The 14,754-nt window shown below is 50.9% G+C and overlaps 1 protein-coding gene across 1 annotated transcript; it reads left to right on the forward strand.

Annotated features, from left to right (window-relative positions):
• The first annotated feature begins 1,750 nt into the window (after positions 1-1,750).
• On the forward strand, positions 1,751-13,487 carry LOC116948700 (keratin, type II cytoskeletal 8-like). Its single transcript, XM_032965671.2, has 9 exons — positions 1,751-2,279; positions 7,231-7,439; positions 7,778-7,838; positions 8,678-8,773; positions 10,761-10,925; positions 11,185-11,310; positions 11,574-11,794; positions 11,985-12,052; positions 12,903-13,487. Exons 1-9 carry the CDS (start codon positions 2,049-2,051, stop codon positions 13,016-13,018), a joined length of 1,293 nt encoding a protein of 430 aa, XP_032821562.1. The 5' UTR covers positions 1,751-2,048; the 3' UTR covers positions 13,019-13,487.
• Positions 13,488-14,754: the final 1,267 nt, after the last annotated feature.

Here is a 14,754-nt window from a genome sequence, read left to right on the forward strand (position 1 = left end):
CACCGCCGGTGGGCGCATGCCTGGGAGTGAATCAGTGACTGCTGGATTACCAAGGTGACTTCTTTAGGACAATGATAGAATGACGAGTATGGTATCGACCACACAGCACCGAGTAATTGTAATCTCCAACATCCTCCGTTGGCGTTTTCTATTGTTGTGAATCACCGCACGGGCATGGGGTGGTGATAACAGCACTGGCTTCTGATTCACTGCAGCTGATGTAAAGTTAGTGCAGGCCCACGCCTTCACAAAGGTATTCCCGCATTCACGAATGTTCTGCGTTGGAGTATATGAGCACACCCAGACACACCAAGCATTCCAGCCGATAAGATCACCCATCAGCAGCATTGCCTGTTGTGCCTCGCGCGTGTGAGTGCTGAGTGTGTGTGTGCGTATGTGCAGGTGACAAGTATGTGCCTATACGTGTGTGTGTGTGGGATGATGGTATGGGGGAGCGGTGGCATAGTGGTTAGCGCACTGGCGTAACACGGGTTTGATTCCCGCTCACGGCCATCACCAGTGACGATTATCTGAAATGGTCCTGGGCCTCCCCTTGGTCGACTCAGCCTCAAATGAGGACCTGCTGCGGTGTGTACACATCGCCACTCGGGAGGCAAAGGCGGCCGGGCGTGGTGCTGGCCACCCACCCCCTCGCGTGCCTTGCTCGCTAACAGCACTTGCCCCGACAGTCTGTTAAGGCTACACGGGGGATATATTTTTGGTCTTTTTCGTCTTTTTGGTGTGGAGAGCGGTGGTGTCGTGGTTCGAGTAACTGGCGCTACGAACCCGGCAACTTGAGTTTGATTCCCACTCACGGCCACCATTAACGAATATCTTGAACTGGTCGTGGGTCCTCGTCCAGGTTGACTCAGCCTTACATATGAGCACCTGCAGGGCAGTGTGTAAACGTCAGCATTTGGAGGGGATCAAGAAGGCAGGGCATGGCGCTGGCCACCCATTCCGTCGTGTTATCTTCACGGCTTTCTTAGCACTTGCCACAAAAGTCAGTTAAAATCTATACGGGGCATCGTTTGCATTTGTGTGTTGGTGCTGTGACATGTATGCCCGCGCTGCGTTACGAACCCCGGTCACCAAAGTTTGATTTCCCAGTCACGGATAACATCAGTGGCAAGTGGTACTCGAACCTGTTTAGGTCGACTAAGACTTGCACGAGTGCCTGGTTTAAGATGGAGAAACATTGCAGTATTTCATTTGGGGAGACAAAGGCGACTGGGCGTGGTTCTGGATACGCCACCACGTGTATGTGTGTGTGTGTCGCACCGGTGTTAATAGGCGCTCGCTAACAATACCTCCAATAGGGAGCTTGTGGTTAGTGCAACACGCTACGAACCCGGCGGCGACCCGACTTCGATTCCCGCTCACGAACCAATAACAGTAGCGAAAATCTGAACCGGTTATGCGCCTCCCACTAGGTCGACTCAGCCTCCAATGACTACCTGGTGCGGTGGTGCATCAACATCAGCATGCGGGGAGACAAAGGCGACCGGGCGTGGTGCCGACCACCCTGGATCGCGTTCGCCGTGTTGGCCTTGACAGGTGCTCCCCAAACAGCACTTGCCCCGAGAGTCTGCCAAAGGCTCTACGGGGGGAGCTTTATCTTTGCGTGCGGTTACGTTAATCCCAAGCCAGCGCGATCCGCCCTCAGCCAATGATAACGAAAGCAGACGCCCTTCGCCCGGGCCCTATATATAAGGGCCAGGTGTGCAATCACCTGGCTCCAAGCGACTCGAGGCAACCACCCCGCTCTCCTCCCACCGCGCATCAGCGATCTCTGAGCAGCAACTCGGCAGCGTAGCTCTTGAGTTTGCTTCAGCAAGCGAGACACAGAGAAAGACGTCTCGCACAGCCCGAGAGAGCGAGAGAGAGAGGAGAGAGACTTTTTTTTTACAACGCAGCTCGCTCAGAGGTCCTAAAACGCACGCGCGGCGCACCGCTGCCACGTTCACGCTTCGGCTCCAGGGGGAAGACTCGATCGTTGAAGGGTTCACGTTAGGAGGAACGCAGGAAGCCACCGAGCCAGCAGCGAGATGTCTCTCCGCAACCGTGGCTTTAGCAGCAAGTCGGTGGTGACCGGGGGTAGTCTGAAGGGCGCTCGCTCGTCCGTTCGTTACGATGGCCGCGCCTCCCGCTCGTCCGCGGGGGTCCTGTTCACGGGAGCCCCCCCTCCGGAGATCGACCGCTCCGTGCAGGACGTGAGGAGCCAGGAGAAGGATCAGATCAGGGGCCTCAATGACCGCTTCGCCAACTTCATCGACAAGGTGCTTGTGTGTGCGTGTCTTCTCAGTCGGCTCGGTCTCCTCTCGGTCGGTTAAACCCACGGCACCTGCTGGGTCTGTGTCCGTCACCTGCCAGCGGGCGTTTCGACACTTCACGTGGCCGTAAAGTGCACGTAGCCTGGCACATACGCCGCGGCGACGTTACCCCCCACGTCGTGGCAAATGGCGGTGGTTGTTGTTGTTGTGTGTGTGTGTGTGTGACGGAGGTGTATTACCTATGAGGTGTATCGCATGCAGGTGTGTGTGTGACGGAGGTGTATTACCTATGAGGTGTATCGCATGCAGGTGTGTGTGACGGAGGTGTATCACCTATGAGGTGTATCTCATGCAGGTGTGTGTGTGTGTGACGGAGGTGTATCACCTATGAGGTGTATCTCATGCAGGTGTGTGTGACGGAGGTGTATCACATGAGATGAATCTCATGCAGGTGTGTGTGTGACGGAGGTGTATCACCTATGAGGTGTATCTCATGCAGGTGTGTGTGTGACGGAGGTGTATTACCTATGAGGTGTATCGCATGCAGGTGTGTGTGTGACGGAGGTGTATCACCTATGAGGTGTATCGCATGCAGGTGTGTGTGTGTGTGTGACGGAGGTGTATCACCTATGAGGTGTATCGCATGCAGGTGTGTGTGTGTGACGGAGGTGTATTACCTATGAGGTGTATCTCATGCAGGTGTGTGTGTGTGTGACGGAGGTGTATTACCTATGAGATGTATCTCATGCAGGTGTGTGTGTGTGACGGAGGTGTATTACCTATGAGGTGTATCGCATGCAGGTGTGTGTGTGACGGAGGTGTATCACCTATGAGGTGTATCTCATGCAGGTGTGTGTGTGTGTGTGTGACGGAGGTGTATTACCTATGAGGTGTATCTCATGCAGGTGTGTGTGTGTGTGACGGAGGTGTATCACCTATGAGGGGTGTGTGGGAGCGGTAGCGTAACGGTGAGCGCGCTGCGCTACGAACCCGACCACCCAAGTTCGATTCCCTCTCACGGTTACTCCCAGCACGAGTAGTGACGATTACCTGAACCAATCCCGGCTCGACTCGACCTCAAATGAGTACCCGGTGCAGTGTGTAAACATCGCCACTGGGGAGACAAAGGCGATCGGGCGTGGTGCTGGCACCCATCCACCCCTTCGTGTACCGTACCGACCTTCATAGGTGCTCGCAAACAGCACTTGCCTCCACGGTCTAAGCCTATACGGGGGGATCTGTGTGTTGCAAGCTATTACTGGAACATGATCACACGGTGCACCTAGCCTGGCACACGGCGTGTGATCATGTTCAGGTATGTATTTACACGCATAAGTGCGCGCCATCATTTATTGGTGTGCATGATGCAGGTGTGTGTCTTGTTTAGGTTGCAATATTACACTGTTATTTACATGTAGATGCGTTGCAATAATCATGCATGTAGTGTATTTTGTTGATGTGTGTGCGTGAAAGTTTTTTTGGAAGATTATGATGCTTCAGGTTTATGTGTAACAAGGTGTGTGTGGTTCAGATAATATATGTGTGTGTGTGTATCTTTTGCAGCGTTATAGGTGTGTGTGTGTGTCTGTTCTAGCATGTGTGATTGGTTCGTGAGTTGTAGGTGTGTTCAGGGCGCCACGACGATTCGATGTTAACTACATCACCAGGTATGCAGGGGGTCGTGGGCTCGATCCCGACCCTGACGCCTGCTATATATTTGGAGTTTGTGTGTTCTTCCCGTGGTCGCGTGGATTTCTCTCCGGTTCCTCCGGTTTTTCCCTCCACATTTGGAATCGACGTGCATTTACAGTATTTGGCTGCTATAAATTTCAACACGATAAGCCACTTAGTTGAGCTGTTACTTGTGGCCAGGTCGCTTCTGAAAAAGAGCTACATAGGTCCGTGGGCCTTACCTGGTAAAATAAAAATGGTTTATAGTTCAGAATCGTGTGTATCATGCATGTGTACATATTTGCGTGTTGTTACCTGTGTGGTTGTTCTTGCCGGATGCACGTTACAGGCGTGTGTGTTCCTGTTTGAACGTGTGACTTTTGGTGCATGCATTAATTATAGATGAGCGTATGCATGCGTGCGTGCATGTATCTCCAACCACTACGCAGTACACGCATTAAACAGTCCTGTACATATTCCCCACCGATTGAGCCACAATAAGTAAGTCCACGTGTCATGCCTCATCCTTCCTTTGGGCAAATATTGGATAGCAAAACCGCTACTCCTGAATCCTTGCTCGCACTTCACGTTTGGCAGTCAACACGTGGGTGGACCAAGACGAGTGGAACAACAACAATGAGAAGGAATATTCTTTAGTTTCTTTCGGTAAAGTCACGTAGATAAAAACAATAAAAATCCAAAACCTAACGACGTTTCGATCGCAACACAAGCGGTCCTCATTAGGCGACCGCTTGTGTTGCGATCGAAACGTTGTGAGGTTATTTATTTATATATGTAAAGAAATAAAGGGTTATTTATGATTTATTTATTTATTTTTATTATTTAAATTTCCTATCTACGTGACTTTACCGAAAGAACCAAAGAATATGAATTCCTGCAGTCACGAAAGTTTTACGTCAATTTAATGAGAAGGCATCGCTAGGGATGAGATCAATTCTCCAGAGGGCTGGGCTATAGGACTTCCTCATCAACACAAGAGCTTAGTCCATATTGGGGAAGTATGGCCATATAACCCACACAACCCGCACGGCGTGGGCAGGTCCCTCATTCAGCCGCGAAATGACCATAGGGGTTGTACACGTATGTAGGACGTAAACCTTTTACATAATGAATGAGTAAATTATATTTATTGAGTTCATCCATAAAACTGAAGTTTTACTTTTCGTTGGCAATGCACATGCACATATTAATGCTTAGGATCATTAGGCTAATGCATTGTGTGTTTTGGAGTTTAGTTGGTTTTTAGAGAAATACTGTGTGCATGTAGGGCCTCGTTAGTTTGTTGTGGGGAGCCGTGGTGCAGTGGTTGGCGCACCCACACCACATGGTAACCTGAGTTACATTCCCAACCATGGCTAACGCTCGTGGCAGAGCAAGATCAGAACCTGTCATGGGCCTCCCCAAAGTCAACTCGGCATTGAATGAGTACCTGATACGGTGTGTGTCAACATCTAGAATGGGAGGGGGACAAAGGAGGCAGGGAGTGGTCCTTACCACACCACCCCTTGTGTGTGTGTCCCGTGCTGGCCTTAATAGGTGATCACCAACAGCACTCCACCACACCAGTTGATTGTAGTGTCTCTCTATACGCGCGTGTAGGCTACGTGTGTGTGGGCGGTACAGTGAGTGTCCTGTTTGTGCAAGAGGATTGAGTTACTCGGCAGCGTCTGCAGTGTCAACTGAGCTGTGACGGATGAAGTGAGCGCAGACTGGGAGAGTGGGCGAGGCGAGAAAAAAATACACTCCGGGTCTTGAAAACGAGGAGTGGAAAAGCTGATGTTTGTGCCATTTAGCAGTAGCAACTAATCCCGAGACTCCACACGCATTCCATTCGATGTATGGATCTCTGCACGTTGATTTATCTGTGGTAATGGTTATACAAATTGTCATATTTTTACAGTAATTTAAATAAGGTGGTTAGTTCATATCTGTATTTTTTTCCAGTTCAGTTCAGTTTCAGTTCATTTATTTTGGTATAGCCCTGTGAGCCATTCGGCTCTTGAATCGGGTGCAACCACAACAAATAAAAAACAAAAACACGAACAAGTTGACTTTTTATAAAACACTGAAACTTCCCAAACTTTAAAATAATGAAGGGTGATTCATAATAAAGTTTTTTTGGGTGAGATCGCGTAAGTATACATGTGTCGTAACCCTCCATCACCCGACACAGCCAGTAAGGGTTGTCACGTAAACAAAACATCACCAATAAGTTACTACTTCAGGTGTTTGCAGAGTAATTCCACAACATTTAAAATTGTTAATCATGAGCCAAGTGACAGACTGAACTTATTTAATTCCTTTATAGTCACACCATTCCAACTATCATCTTGATGCTGATGATGATGCTGTTGAGAGTGATAGTGGCAACGAAATTGGTGATGCTGATGACGGTGATGGTCATGATGATGGCGATGAAGAACATTTTCATGCCGAAGTCGGCAACGACGGTGATGGCAATGTCGATCATGCCGGAGACCGCAATGATGATGAAGACATTGATGCTACTGCTCATGAATTTGGACATGGACTCAATTAATCACTAGAGAGCAACACAGCCGCCCCCTGTCACTCAAAACCAAGGGTGGTCGAAAAACGTTTTTTTTGTGGAGGCCCTGAGAAGAAATCCAGATGAGGCTTGCCCTGAGGCCCATCAGCTCTTTCTGAGCTGATACATTTTTTTAATCTTTCTTGCTCGTGGTTGACCATCAAAGGCCCAAAGAGTCATGTGACCCAGCAACAAGCGCCACCATGGAAGGTTTAATATTCGTGTTTTAATGTTTATCGAATTGAGTGAGCAAGGCTATTATTGTAAGAACTTGGGAAAGAAACGATGGGAGGAAAATCCAAAGTCGAGTGGTGCGAGGAAAGAAGCAGACAAGAGAAGCGATTTGACCTGCAGTGTGGCGAGTGGGCGGGCGGGCGAGTGAGTGAGATGTCACCTGCAGTGTGGTGGTTGAACACGTTGTGGATCAGATGAACCAGTCGGTCTGGTAGTCCGATTCCTTCACGTGGGTTTAGGAGCCGATGAGTGAAGTTAGTGGGAACAGCAACTACGACACGTTAGTAGCTACAGAAGAGTGATATGTAGGTGACCCACTGGAATGTATGTACGTTGAACTTCTTTCGCACCGTACACGGCCAACCGTGCTAATCGGACTGACCTGAGGGATGGGGGGAAACTACCGTGCCCCTGCCCCTTCTCCCTCCCACCCCCACGGCGCTGCCAACGAGAGCTCAATGGTCCTAACGAACGTGCACGTAGGTTCGCTCGCTCGAGCAGCAGCGCTCGGTGCTGGATGCTCAGTGGAAGGTGCTGCAGGCGAAGGGCGAGGACAAGTCGAACCTGGAGGATATCTACCAGGAGTACATCCGCGGGCTCAGGCGCCAGCTCGAGATGCTGCAGGAGAACAAGGAGCACCTGCAGTCGGACGTGGGGCACATGCAGGGCGTGGTGGAGGAGTTCAAGAACAAGTATGGATGGCGATCTCCCCCCCCCTCCACGCACTCTCCTACCTCCCCCCCCTCTCCTCTCAATCTGCATTCCCCCACACACTGGCCCATCTCTCCCCTCTCACCACACTCTCCTCTTGCTCTCCTCCGCACACTCTCCTACCACCTCCCTCTCAACCCTCTCTGCGCACTCTCGCAACTCATCTTGCCCTACTCCACCACCACGCTCTTATGTACGCAACTCTATGTACGTGCAGCGCGAAAGAAGCTCGAGATGCGTGTACACGCATACTATATGCACGCGTGGTAATCTGCCCGCTTGAGTTTGAATTAAAACGCCTTTATCTGTCGACGTTTAGATACGAGACGGAGCTGAACAACCGCAATCACGCCGAGAACGAGTTCGTCCTCATCAAGAAGGTGAGCAGGGACATTTGTGCGCGCGGTGCCCTGAGCACAGCGCTCCGCCACAGCCACATCGGAGTCAGAATATTTATTCATACTGGAGGAATCCGATGAGCAATAAAGCGATTTTTCACAGATATCCAGTAGGGGTCAGGGGGTCAGAGCGTTACAGCCGTGAGACGCGGCCCAGGCAAAGCGTGCGGCTACGCGCTGTTTGATAATTTACACGGTCGGTAAATGAACATCTCCCAGGGAGAGACTCGCCTGCGCCGAGAACCGATCCCTCGCCACTCCTAGCGCCGGTGGCGCCACTCGATCTGCAGAAAGTCGCCGTTTTCTGGCACCAGCCAAAGCTCTTATTCGGGCATCTAATCTTTCAGGAGGTGGTGGGTCTCCCTGCAAATGCCAACGTGCGCAGATAAAAGGACCCAACTAACAGTGGCAGTAACCTCATCCCTATTATCCATGTTTCTTCAATCCACGGCAAAACTGCAGGTGAGTGGAGTGGTTTTTGCGGAAGATAGCGTCGACCCAATTCCTGACCACGGCTAACATCGGCTGTCGGCGATGTCTGAACCAGCACCACCTCCTCCTATCTCCAAGCTTCACCACACCCGCATATTGACCAGCGCGGAGAAGTATGGCCAAAACACCCTCAATTCCACCCCCCCCCCCCATCGTGTCCGACACCGACGTGGGGTTGCATTCATCCAGCAGTGGATTGACAAATGGTTGTAAACATTATTTACAATAACAACAACAACGAAGGCCCCGTTGAGACCAAGAGCCTCGGGAGACTTCCGGGACGCCCCCGCGTGGCTTCTGTTCAACGTGCCGACCGTTGCGTTTCGTAGGATTTCGACGACGCCCACCTCAACAAGGTGGAGCTGGAAGCTCGGCTGGAGGGGCTGACCGACGAGATCGACTTCCTGCGGAGGATTTACGAAGAGGTGAGAGCGAGCGTGCGGTGGGCCTCTGATCGGATCGGCCCCGCAAGCTCTGCGGCGTGGAGCCTGGACGGGTGACCGCCGTGCGTCTCGCGGAGGCGGCTGCGGGGAGGGCCCTGCTTATAATTGCCGGTCGGCAGAGCGAAGCGCAGAGCATCTATTGTTGTGCCGCACGTCTATTGTCGCGTGTCCAATGCTCCCCGCCGTCACCGGTTCCGGTGAGGGTATTGTCAAATAAATGGACAAAAAAAAGGATAAAAAAACGCAACTTCTGCTTTTCGTCCTGAGGCTCGGTGCACAGTACCTCCCGTTGGCTGGCTGATGCTTGTTTTGTATTCCATTAAATATTAGCATTGATCTTCTTTGGTTCTTTCGGTAAAGTCACGTAGAATGAGAATAAAATAATAAATTGATAACATATTATTGTGTCATTTTATGTTATCAATTTATTATTTTATTCTCATTCTACGTGACTTTACCGAAAGAACCAAAGAAGATGAATCATTGCAGTCACGAAAGCTTTAAATCGAAATATTAGCATTGAATTGTTACGTCAGGGGTGAGCGGTGGCGCAGTGGTTAGCACACTGTGCCCATGGACTCGGCCACCTGAGTTGAATTCCACGGCCGCGGCTAACATGAGCGGCACGACCACCCGCCACCACCCTCACCAATCACAGGGTGGTCCAGATGTCTTGTGTCCCCAAACACAATTGCTTATTCAATTATGTTTTCGCATCCCTATGTTGGTATCCAAAACGATTACGTTTTAGAGGATTAAATGGGGGTCACAAGACATCTGGGCCACCCTGTATATTGAGCGGTATTCTGAAGTTTGGTCAAAACAATCCTGGGGAGGTTTTTATCCAGCAGTGGACTGACAGAGGGCTGCACGTTATTTTCATTGTCGCTTGTTTATTTAAGGCAAATCCTAAAAAAAACAGTCCCAAACTCTCATTGTCCACTCCATGCCTACGGAGCTCTCTATCACTTACTTTGCAGAGGGTACTTTGTCCCGGAGTAGTCGCCTATGTATGTTGAACTTCTTTCACCATATGGAGCCGACCGTGCTAATCCGAGGTGCGCATGGTGCGAAAGAAGTTCAGCATACATGCACGCATGCAAACCCATTTTGCATATTTTAGACCACGGTGCTATTGAGGAACACGCGTGCCGGGTTTCATGGCGAGCCGTAGGCAAATGGCGACTTGAGGCGAGGGGGAACTGGGTTTGTCTCGCTCGCCCGCTCACTTGGCTGTGGTCAAGCGTTGTCCGTCACCGCCTCGCACGGCCGGTGCGGTGTCTTCCGCAAGGCAGGAATTTGCACGGAGAACCATTGACGGTGTGTTGGTGTTCGTGACCGCGTCGACGGCAACGCTTTTCTGGAAGGTGTTTTCGATAAAAAAAAAATACTTGAAAGAAAGGTAAAAGCTGAAATCATTTTCAATCCATTGGCAATAGACATTCGGAATGTGACGATTTCTTTGCAACTATAGCCCTTGCTTATATGCACGCAGCTAATTTGCATTTCTTGTAAATTATTATCCGAATTCTACACTTAATGCCAGTTGGCTCGAACAAAGCCGTACAGGTTCACAACACGATTGTGATCAATACAAACGAAGTGGTAAATAACGGGACCAAACAGAATCGACAACTCGAATAAATCATGACCCGGAGAATCGTGAGCCAGTTCATCGACACGCTTTGGCGGCGATTCGCCATTGCTTGTCCGAGCCACGTTGACCCCTCTCCTCGCGTCGCTTGATGGAGTGGCTCATCACGTGGACATTCATAGCAGCCAAATGCTCTTAACGCACGTTGTTTGTATATGTGGAGGGAAAAAACGTAAGAAAAAAATTGCACACGACCACGGGGAGAACATGCGAGCTCCAAATATGCAGCAGGTCTGGATCGAACCCACGAACCTCCTGCATACTGAGCGAGAGCGTTAACATCTCGCCACTGCGCTTCTGGTCTCGGCTTTGCAGGAGCTGCGCGAGCTGCATGCGCAGATGAACAACATCTCGCTGACGGTGGAGGTCGACACGAACCGCCACTTCAACATGGACGACATCGTGGCGAGCGTCCGCTCCCAGTACGAGGCCTTGGCCCAGCAGAGCCGACAAGAGGCCGAGGACTTCTACAGGGTCAAGGTGAGGACCAGCACCAGCACCACGATCGTCAATCGTCGACGTCGTCATCGGCACCACCGCCACCACCACCACCGTCGTCGTCGTCATTGTTATTATCACATTTCTATCGCCATGATTTCCATTGCTGTCCACACGTGGGGCCCTGGGAGAGAAGGTTTGGGACCACGGGAGAGACGAAGACGGCTGGGATCCGTCGGGCACCATTGAGCGTGGTTTTTTTTCTTGTGTTTCCCCCCCCCCCCCCACGGCTTTGCGACAGTTTGAGGACATCAACGCGTCCGCAGACAAATCCAACGAGGACATCCGCAACTCCAAGCAGGAGCTGAACGATTTGTTGCGAACCATCAAGAACCTCACCAGCGAGGTCCAGAGGCTGAAGCAACAGGTGAGCGGAGACAAATAATCCCCCCCTGTTGTAGCCTTGACAGGCAGCTTGGGCAAGTGCCGTTAGCAAGTGGCACCGAATAAAGGCCCGCACTACGCCCCAGCAGCCTTTGTCTCCCTCATAGCGATGTTAAAACTTTGCGGAAGATGCCCATTTGAGGCGGTCACCCGCAAATAGTACAACACACAAACACCCCTGTGCCCACCGGCACACAAGCCCGCAAGCACATGGTCACGGGGTGTGTGCGTGTGGTTGTTGCGCAGCGCGGGCAAGCGGAGCGCGCGGTGGCCGAGGCGGAGGATCTCGGCGAACAGGCGTTGAAGGACGCCAAGAAGAGGATCGCCGACCTGGAGCAGGAGCTGGCCGACAGCCGCCGCCAAATGGCGCAGCACGTGCGGGACTACCAGGAGCTGATGAACGTGAAGCTGGCGCTCGACATCGAGATCGCGACCTACGGCAAGCTGCTGGAGGGCGAGGAGGACCGGTGAGTTTCTGGCGCTCACGCACGCACGCACGCACGCACGCACGTGCGTTCGGCGCTCTGCAGAGCGTGGTTCGGCGTGTGCCGGGCGCCGGGTTTTCAGGGCCCGGGGTGATTTTTATTTTGCTTGCTCTGAGATGCTCGTTTGTTGGGCCGTGCTTTGCTGTGTGTGCTGTCGCCCGTGGTCCTGCAGGCTGTCCTCCCTTGCCGGGGCCAGAGGGAGGAACCCCAGGAACTACAGCTACAACTTTGGGGATGATGGTAAATTCACTGTTGTCGCGATTGTGATCACAGTCATCATCGTCGTAGTCGTCTTTGTTGTCATAATCATTGTTGTCATAATCATTGTTGTCATAATCATTGTTGTCATAATCATTGTTGTCATGTTCATCTATATCATAATCATCATCATTGTCTTCAATATCATCTTCGTAATAACGTTCATCATTATCACCGCCGTTCATATCATAAACAGTGCATCAAACACAAAATAGTTTCTCAGTGGTGGCAATTCCATATTCCTGTACCAATGCCCAGTCTAGCCATAGAAAAACCCCTGTTGACGTCCCACAAAGTGGAACTCGTGTCAAGTAACCTGGAGAACCGTAGACCTGAGCTCACTCTTGAACAAGATTTGAACCCACGATGAATCTTCCCATCCACGCACCCTAAGTCGGTGGTCCTTCATTGCAAGGCCCGCAGGCCACTGGCGGCCCCTGGTGGCCTTTTTAATGAGGCCCCTGACAATACACAACAAATTTTGATTTAAAGCTTTCGTGACTGCAGTAATTCATATTCTTAGTTTTTTCGGTAAAGTCACGTTGAAGGGAAACAATAAAAACGTGACTTTACCGAAAGAACTAAGAATATGAATACACAACAAGTGAAAACACCGCCATCATTGTGCTGTCAAACCCAAGGGTTTTAAATGTGTAGCGGCCCTCACACTGTTGATGCTTTATTGGCGAAAGTGGCTCCCCCTCCCTCTGAAAATGAGTGAAGAACCCTGCCCTAACCTAACCAGCGCGACCACAGTCCACCGTGCGATGCCAACGTTTAAAACGCGCGCGCTGCTTCAATTCACTCCCGACTCCTCCGTTTTCCACGGCAGACCTGACGTGCCACTACGAGAGCGCCGTCCCGAGGTCGTCCAAGACGGTCATCATCAAGTCGATCGAGACGCAGGATGGCAGCGTCGTGTCTGAGACGACCGAAGTCCGTAATTAAACCCGGGCATCGCGTTCCATGCCTGCCAACCTGGCTCCAGCCCCCCCCCCCCCCCCCCCCGCTGTGCGATGTTGCGATGCCATCCCGAGTGGGAATGAAGCCGCGTTGGATGACGCGGAGACAACGTGGATTGGAATGCAAGAGTGCAGGTCGCATAGCTGGAAGGTTTAAAAAAAATAATACAGATATAACACGTTGAAAAAAATACTCAGTGTGGAATATTTGGCTGTGGGTGGAGGGGGTGGGGTTCTATTTGCTTTTGAAGTCCACTTGGTATCCTGTCGCTGTATCTGAGTGTTAGGTCCCCTTTCCTCGCGCCACTGACGCTCGCACCAAAACCCTTGCTTCTCTCCGATTTTAGCACGGTTTGATACGTACGGTGCGAAGGAAGTTCAACATGCACACATCTCTTTAAAGCGACCCCTTAATAGCATTCCCATGCATTGCACCGCGTCTCGTCTGGCACGACGTTCGACGGTTCTCTCCGTGTGCCGGGGAAGCTTCTTCAAGAACTTAACTGTGAACGGCTGAACAGAACAGTTCCTGAAGAAGCTGCCCAGCACGTGCAACAAAACGTCGGACATTGTACCGAACAACATGCCGTACAAAGCAAAAACACATAAACAAACACCGTAAAGAGCCACTTAACATCGCCTTTTGTCTTGACCAGTGCTGTGGCAATGCAATAAATTGTGGTAGCGGTGCAGCATGTGGTAGGAAGTAAAAAAAGTGTAAGTATCAACTCCACCGTGCATCAGAAGAACATCAAAAGCAGACACGTGGTGAACGGTGATTTAGACGAACGTTCAGTGCGCGACCTCGCTGCTCAAGGGTGCGCATGGTGTAACTCCGCTCTCGGATTCTGCAGCTCTTTAAACACAAATTTGGGAATAGAAAGGCGCTCGCTCGCTTGCTTGCGCGTGTCAGCTTGCGCCTTGTTAGAGGGTGCCTTTTTTTTTTTAGTTCTGCTGGCGTCGGTCTGTGCGGCTGTTCGAAATGTTACACTCCGCTCGGGGTGGGAGGCGGGGGGGGGGGGGCTCCGTGACGGCTTTTACGTTTCTGTAGTGCGTAAAGAATAGACGCTTAAGTAGACGATCACTGACGGGAAGGTGAAGGGCCGCTATTATTCTCGAGAGTCCGCCCCGGTGGACGCCGCGTGAGTGTACGTCGCGTGCGCACGATGGCATTCTCGGGAGAATAAAGCCGGTGCACTGTTTTAAACGCTGCGTGTTGTTGTTCTCTTGTTCGTTTTTTTTACTGCGGTCAAACATGGCTTTTGCTCAACGCAACATGGGACATCGGTGATTTACAGAGGGGCATCGGCACAAGCTGAATATATTTGACTATTTTAATTGACTTCAGAGCCTCTAGGTCTTACCACGTCTCAAGATGCCGTATGCATGGGGCCAGGTGAGTGGGGAGATTTACTATTTTTATTTTTCCAGGTAAAGCCCACTGAGCTATGTAACTTTTTTTTTAGAAGCGACCTGGCCACAAATGATAGCTCAACGAAATGGCTTGTCGCGTCGAAATTTATAGCAGCCAAATACTCTAAACGCGTGTCGATTCTAAATTTGGAGGGAAAAAACCAGAGGACTCGGAGAAAAATCCACGCGACCATGGGGAGAATATGCAAATCTTCTTTGGTTCTTTCGGTAAAGTCACGTAAAATGAGAATAAAATAATAAAATAATAAAATAAAACAATAAAATTCTCACGACGTTTCGGCCACAACA

This window comes from Petromyzon marinus, chromosome 34 (genome assembly GCF_048934315.1).
Source record: "Petromyzon marinus isolate PM22_M1 ecotype Great Lakes invasive population chromosome 34, UKy_Petmar_22M1.pri1.0, whole genome shotgun sequence".
Taxonomy (NCBI): domain Eukaryota; kingdom Metazoa; phylum Chordata; class Hyperoartia; order Petromyzontiformes; family Petromyzontidae; genus Petromyzon; species Petromyzon marinus.

Excerpts from the sequence above, each read along its gene's own strand:
- LOC116948700 (XM_032965671.2), top strand. The coding sequence starts at position 2,049 with ATGTCTCTCCGCAACCGTGGCTTTAGCAGCAAGTCGGTGGTGACCGGG. Across the intron at positions 7,440-7,777 it reads GTGGAGGAGTTCAAGAACAA|ATACGAGACGGAGCTGAACA; the intron begins GTATGGATGGCG and ends GTCGACGTTTAG. Across the intron at positions 11,311-11,573 it reads TCCAGAGGCTGAAGCAACAG|CGCGGGCAAGCGGAGCGCGC; the intron begins GTGAGCGGAGAC and ends GTTGTTGCGCAG.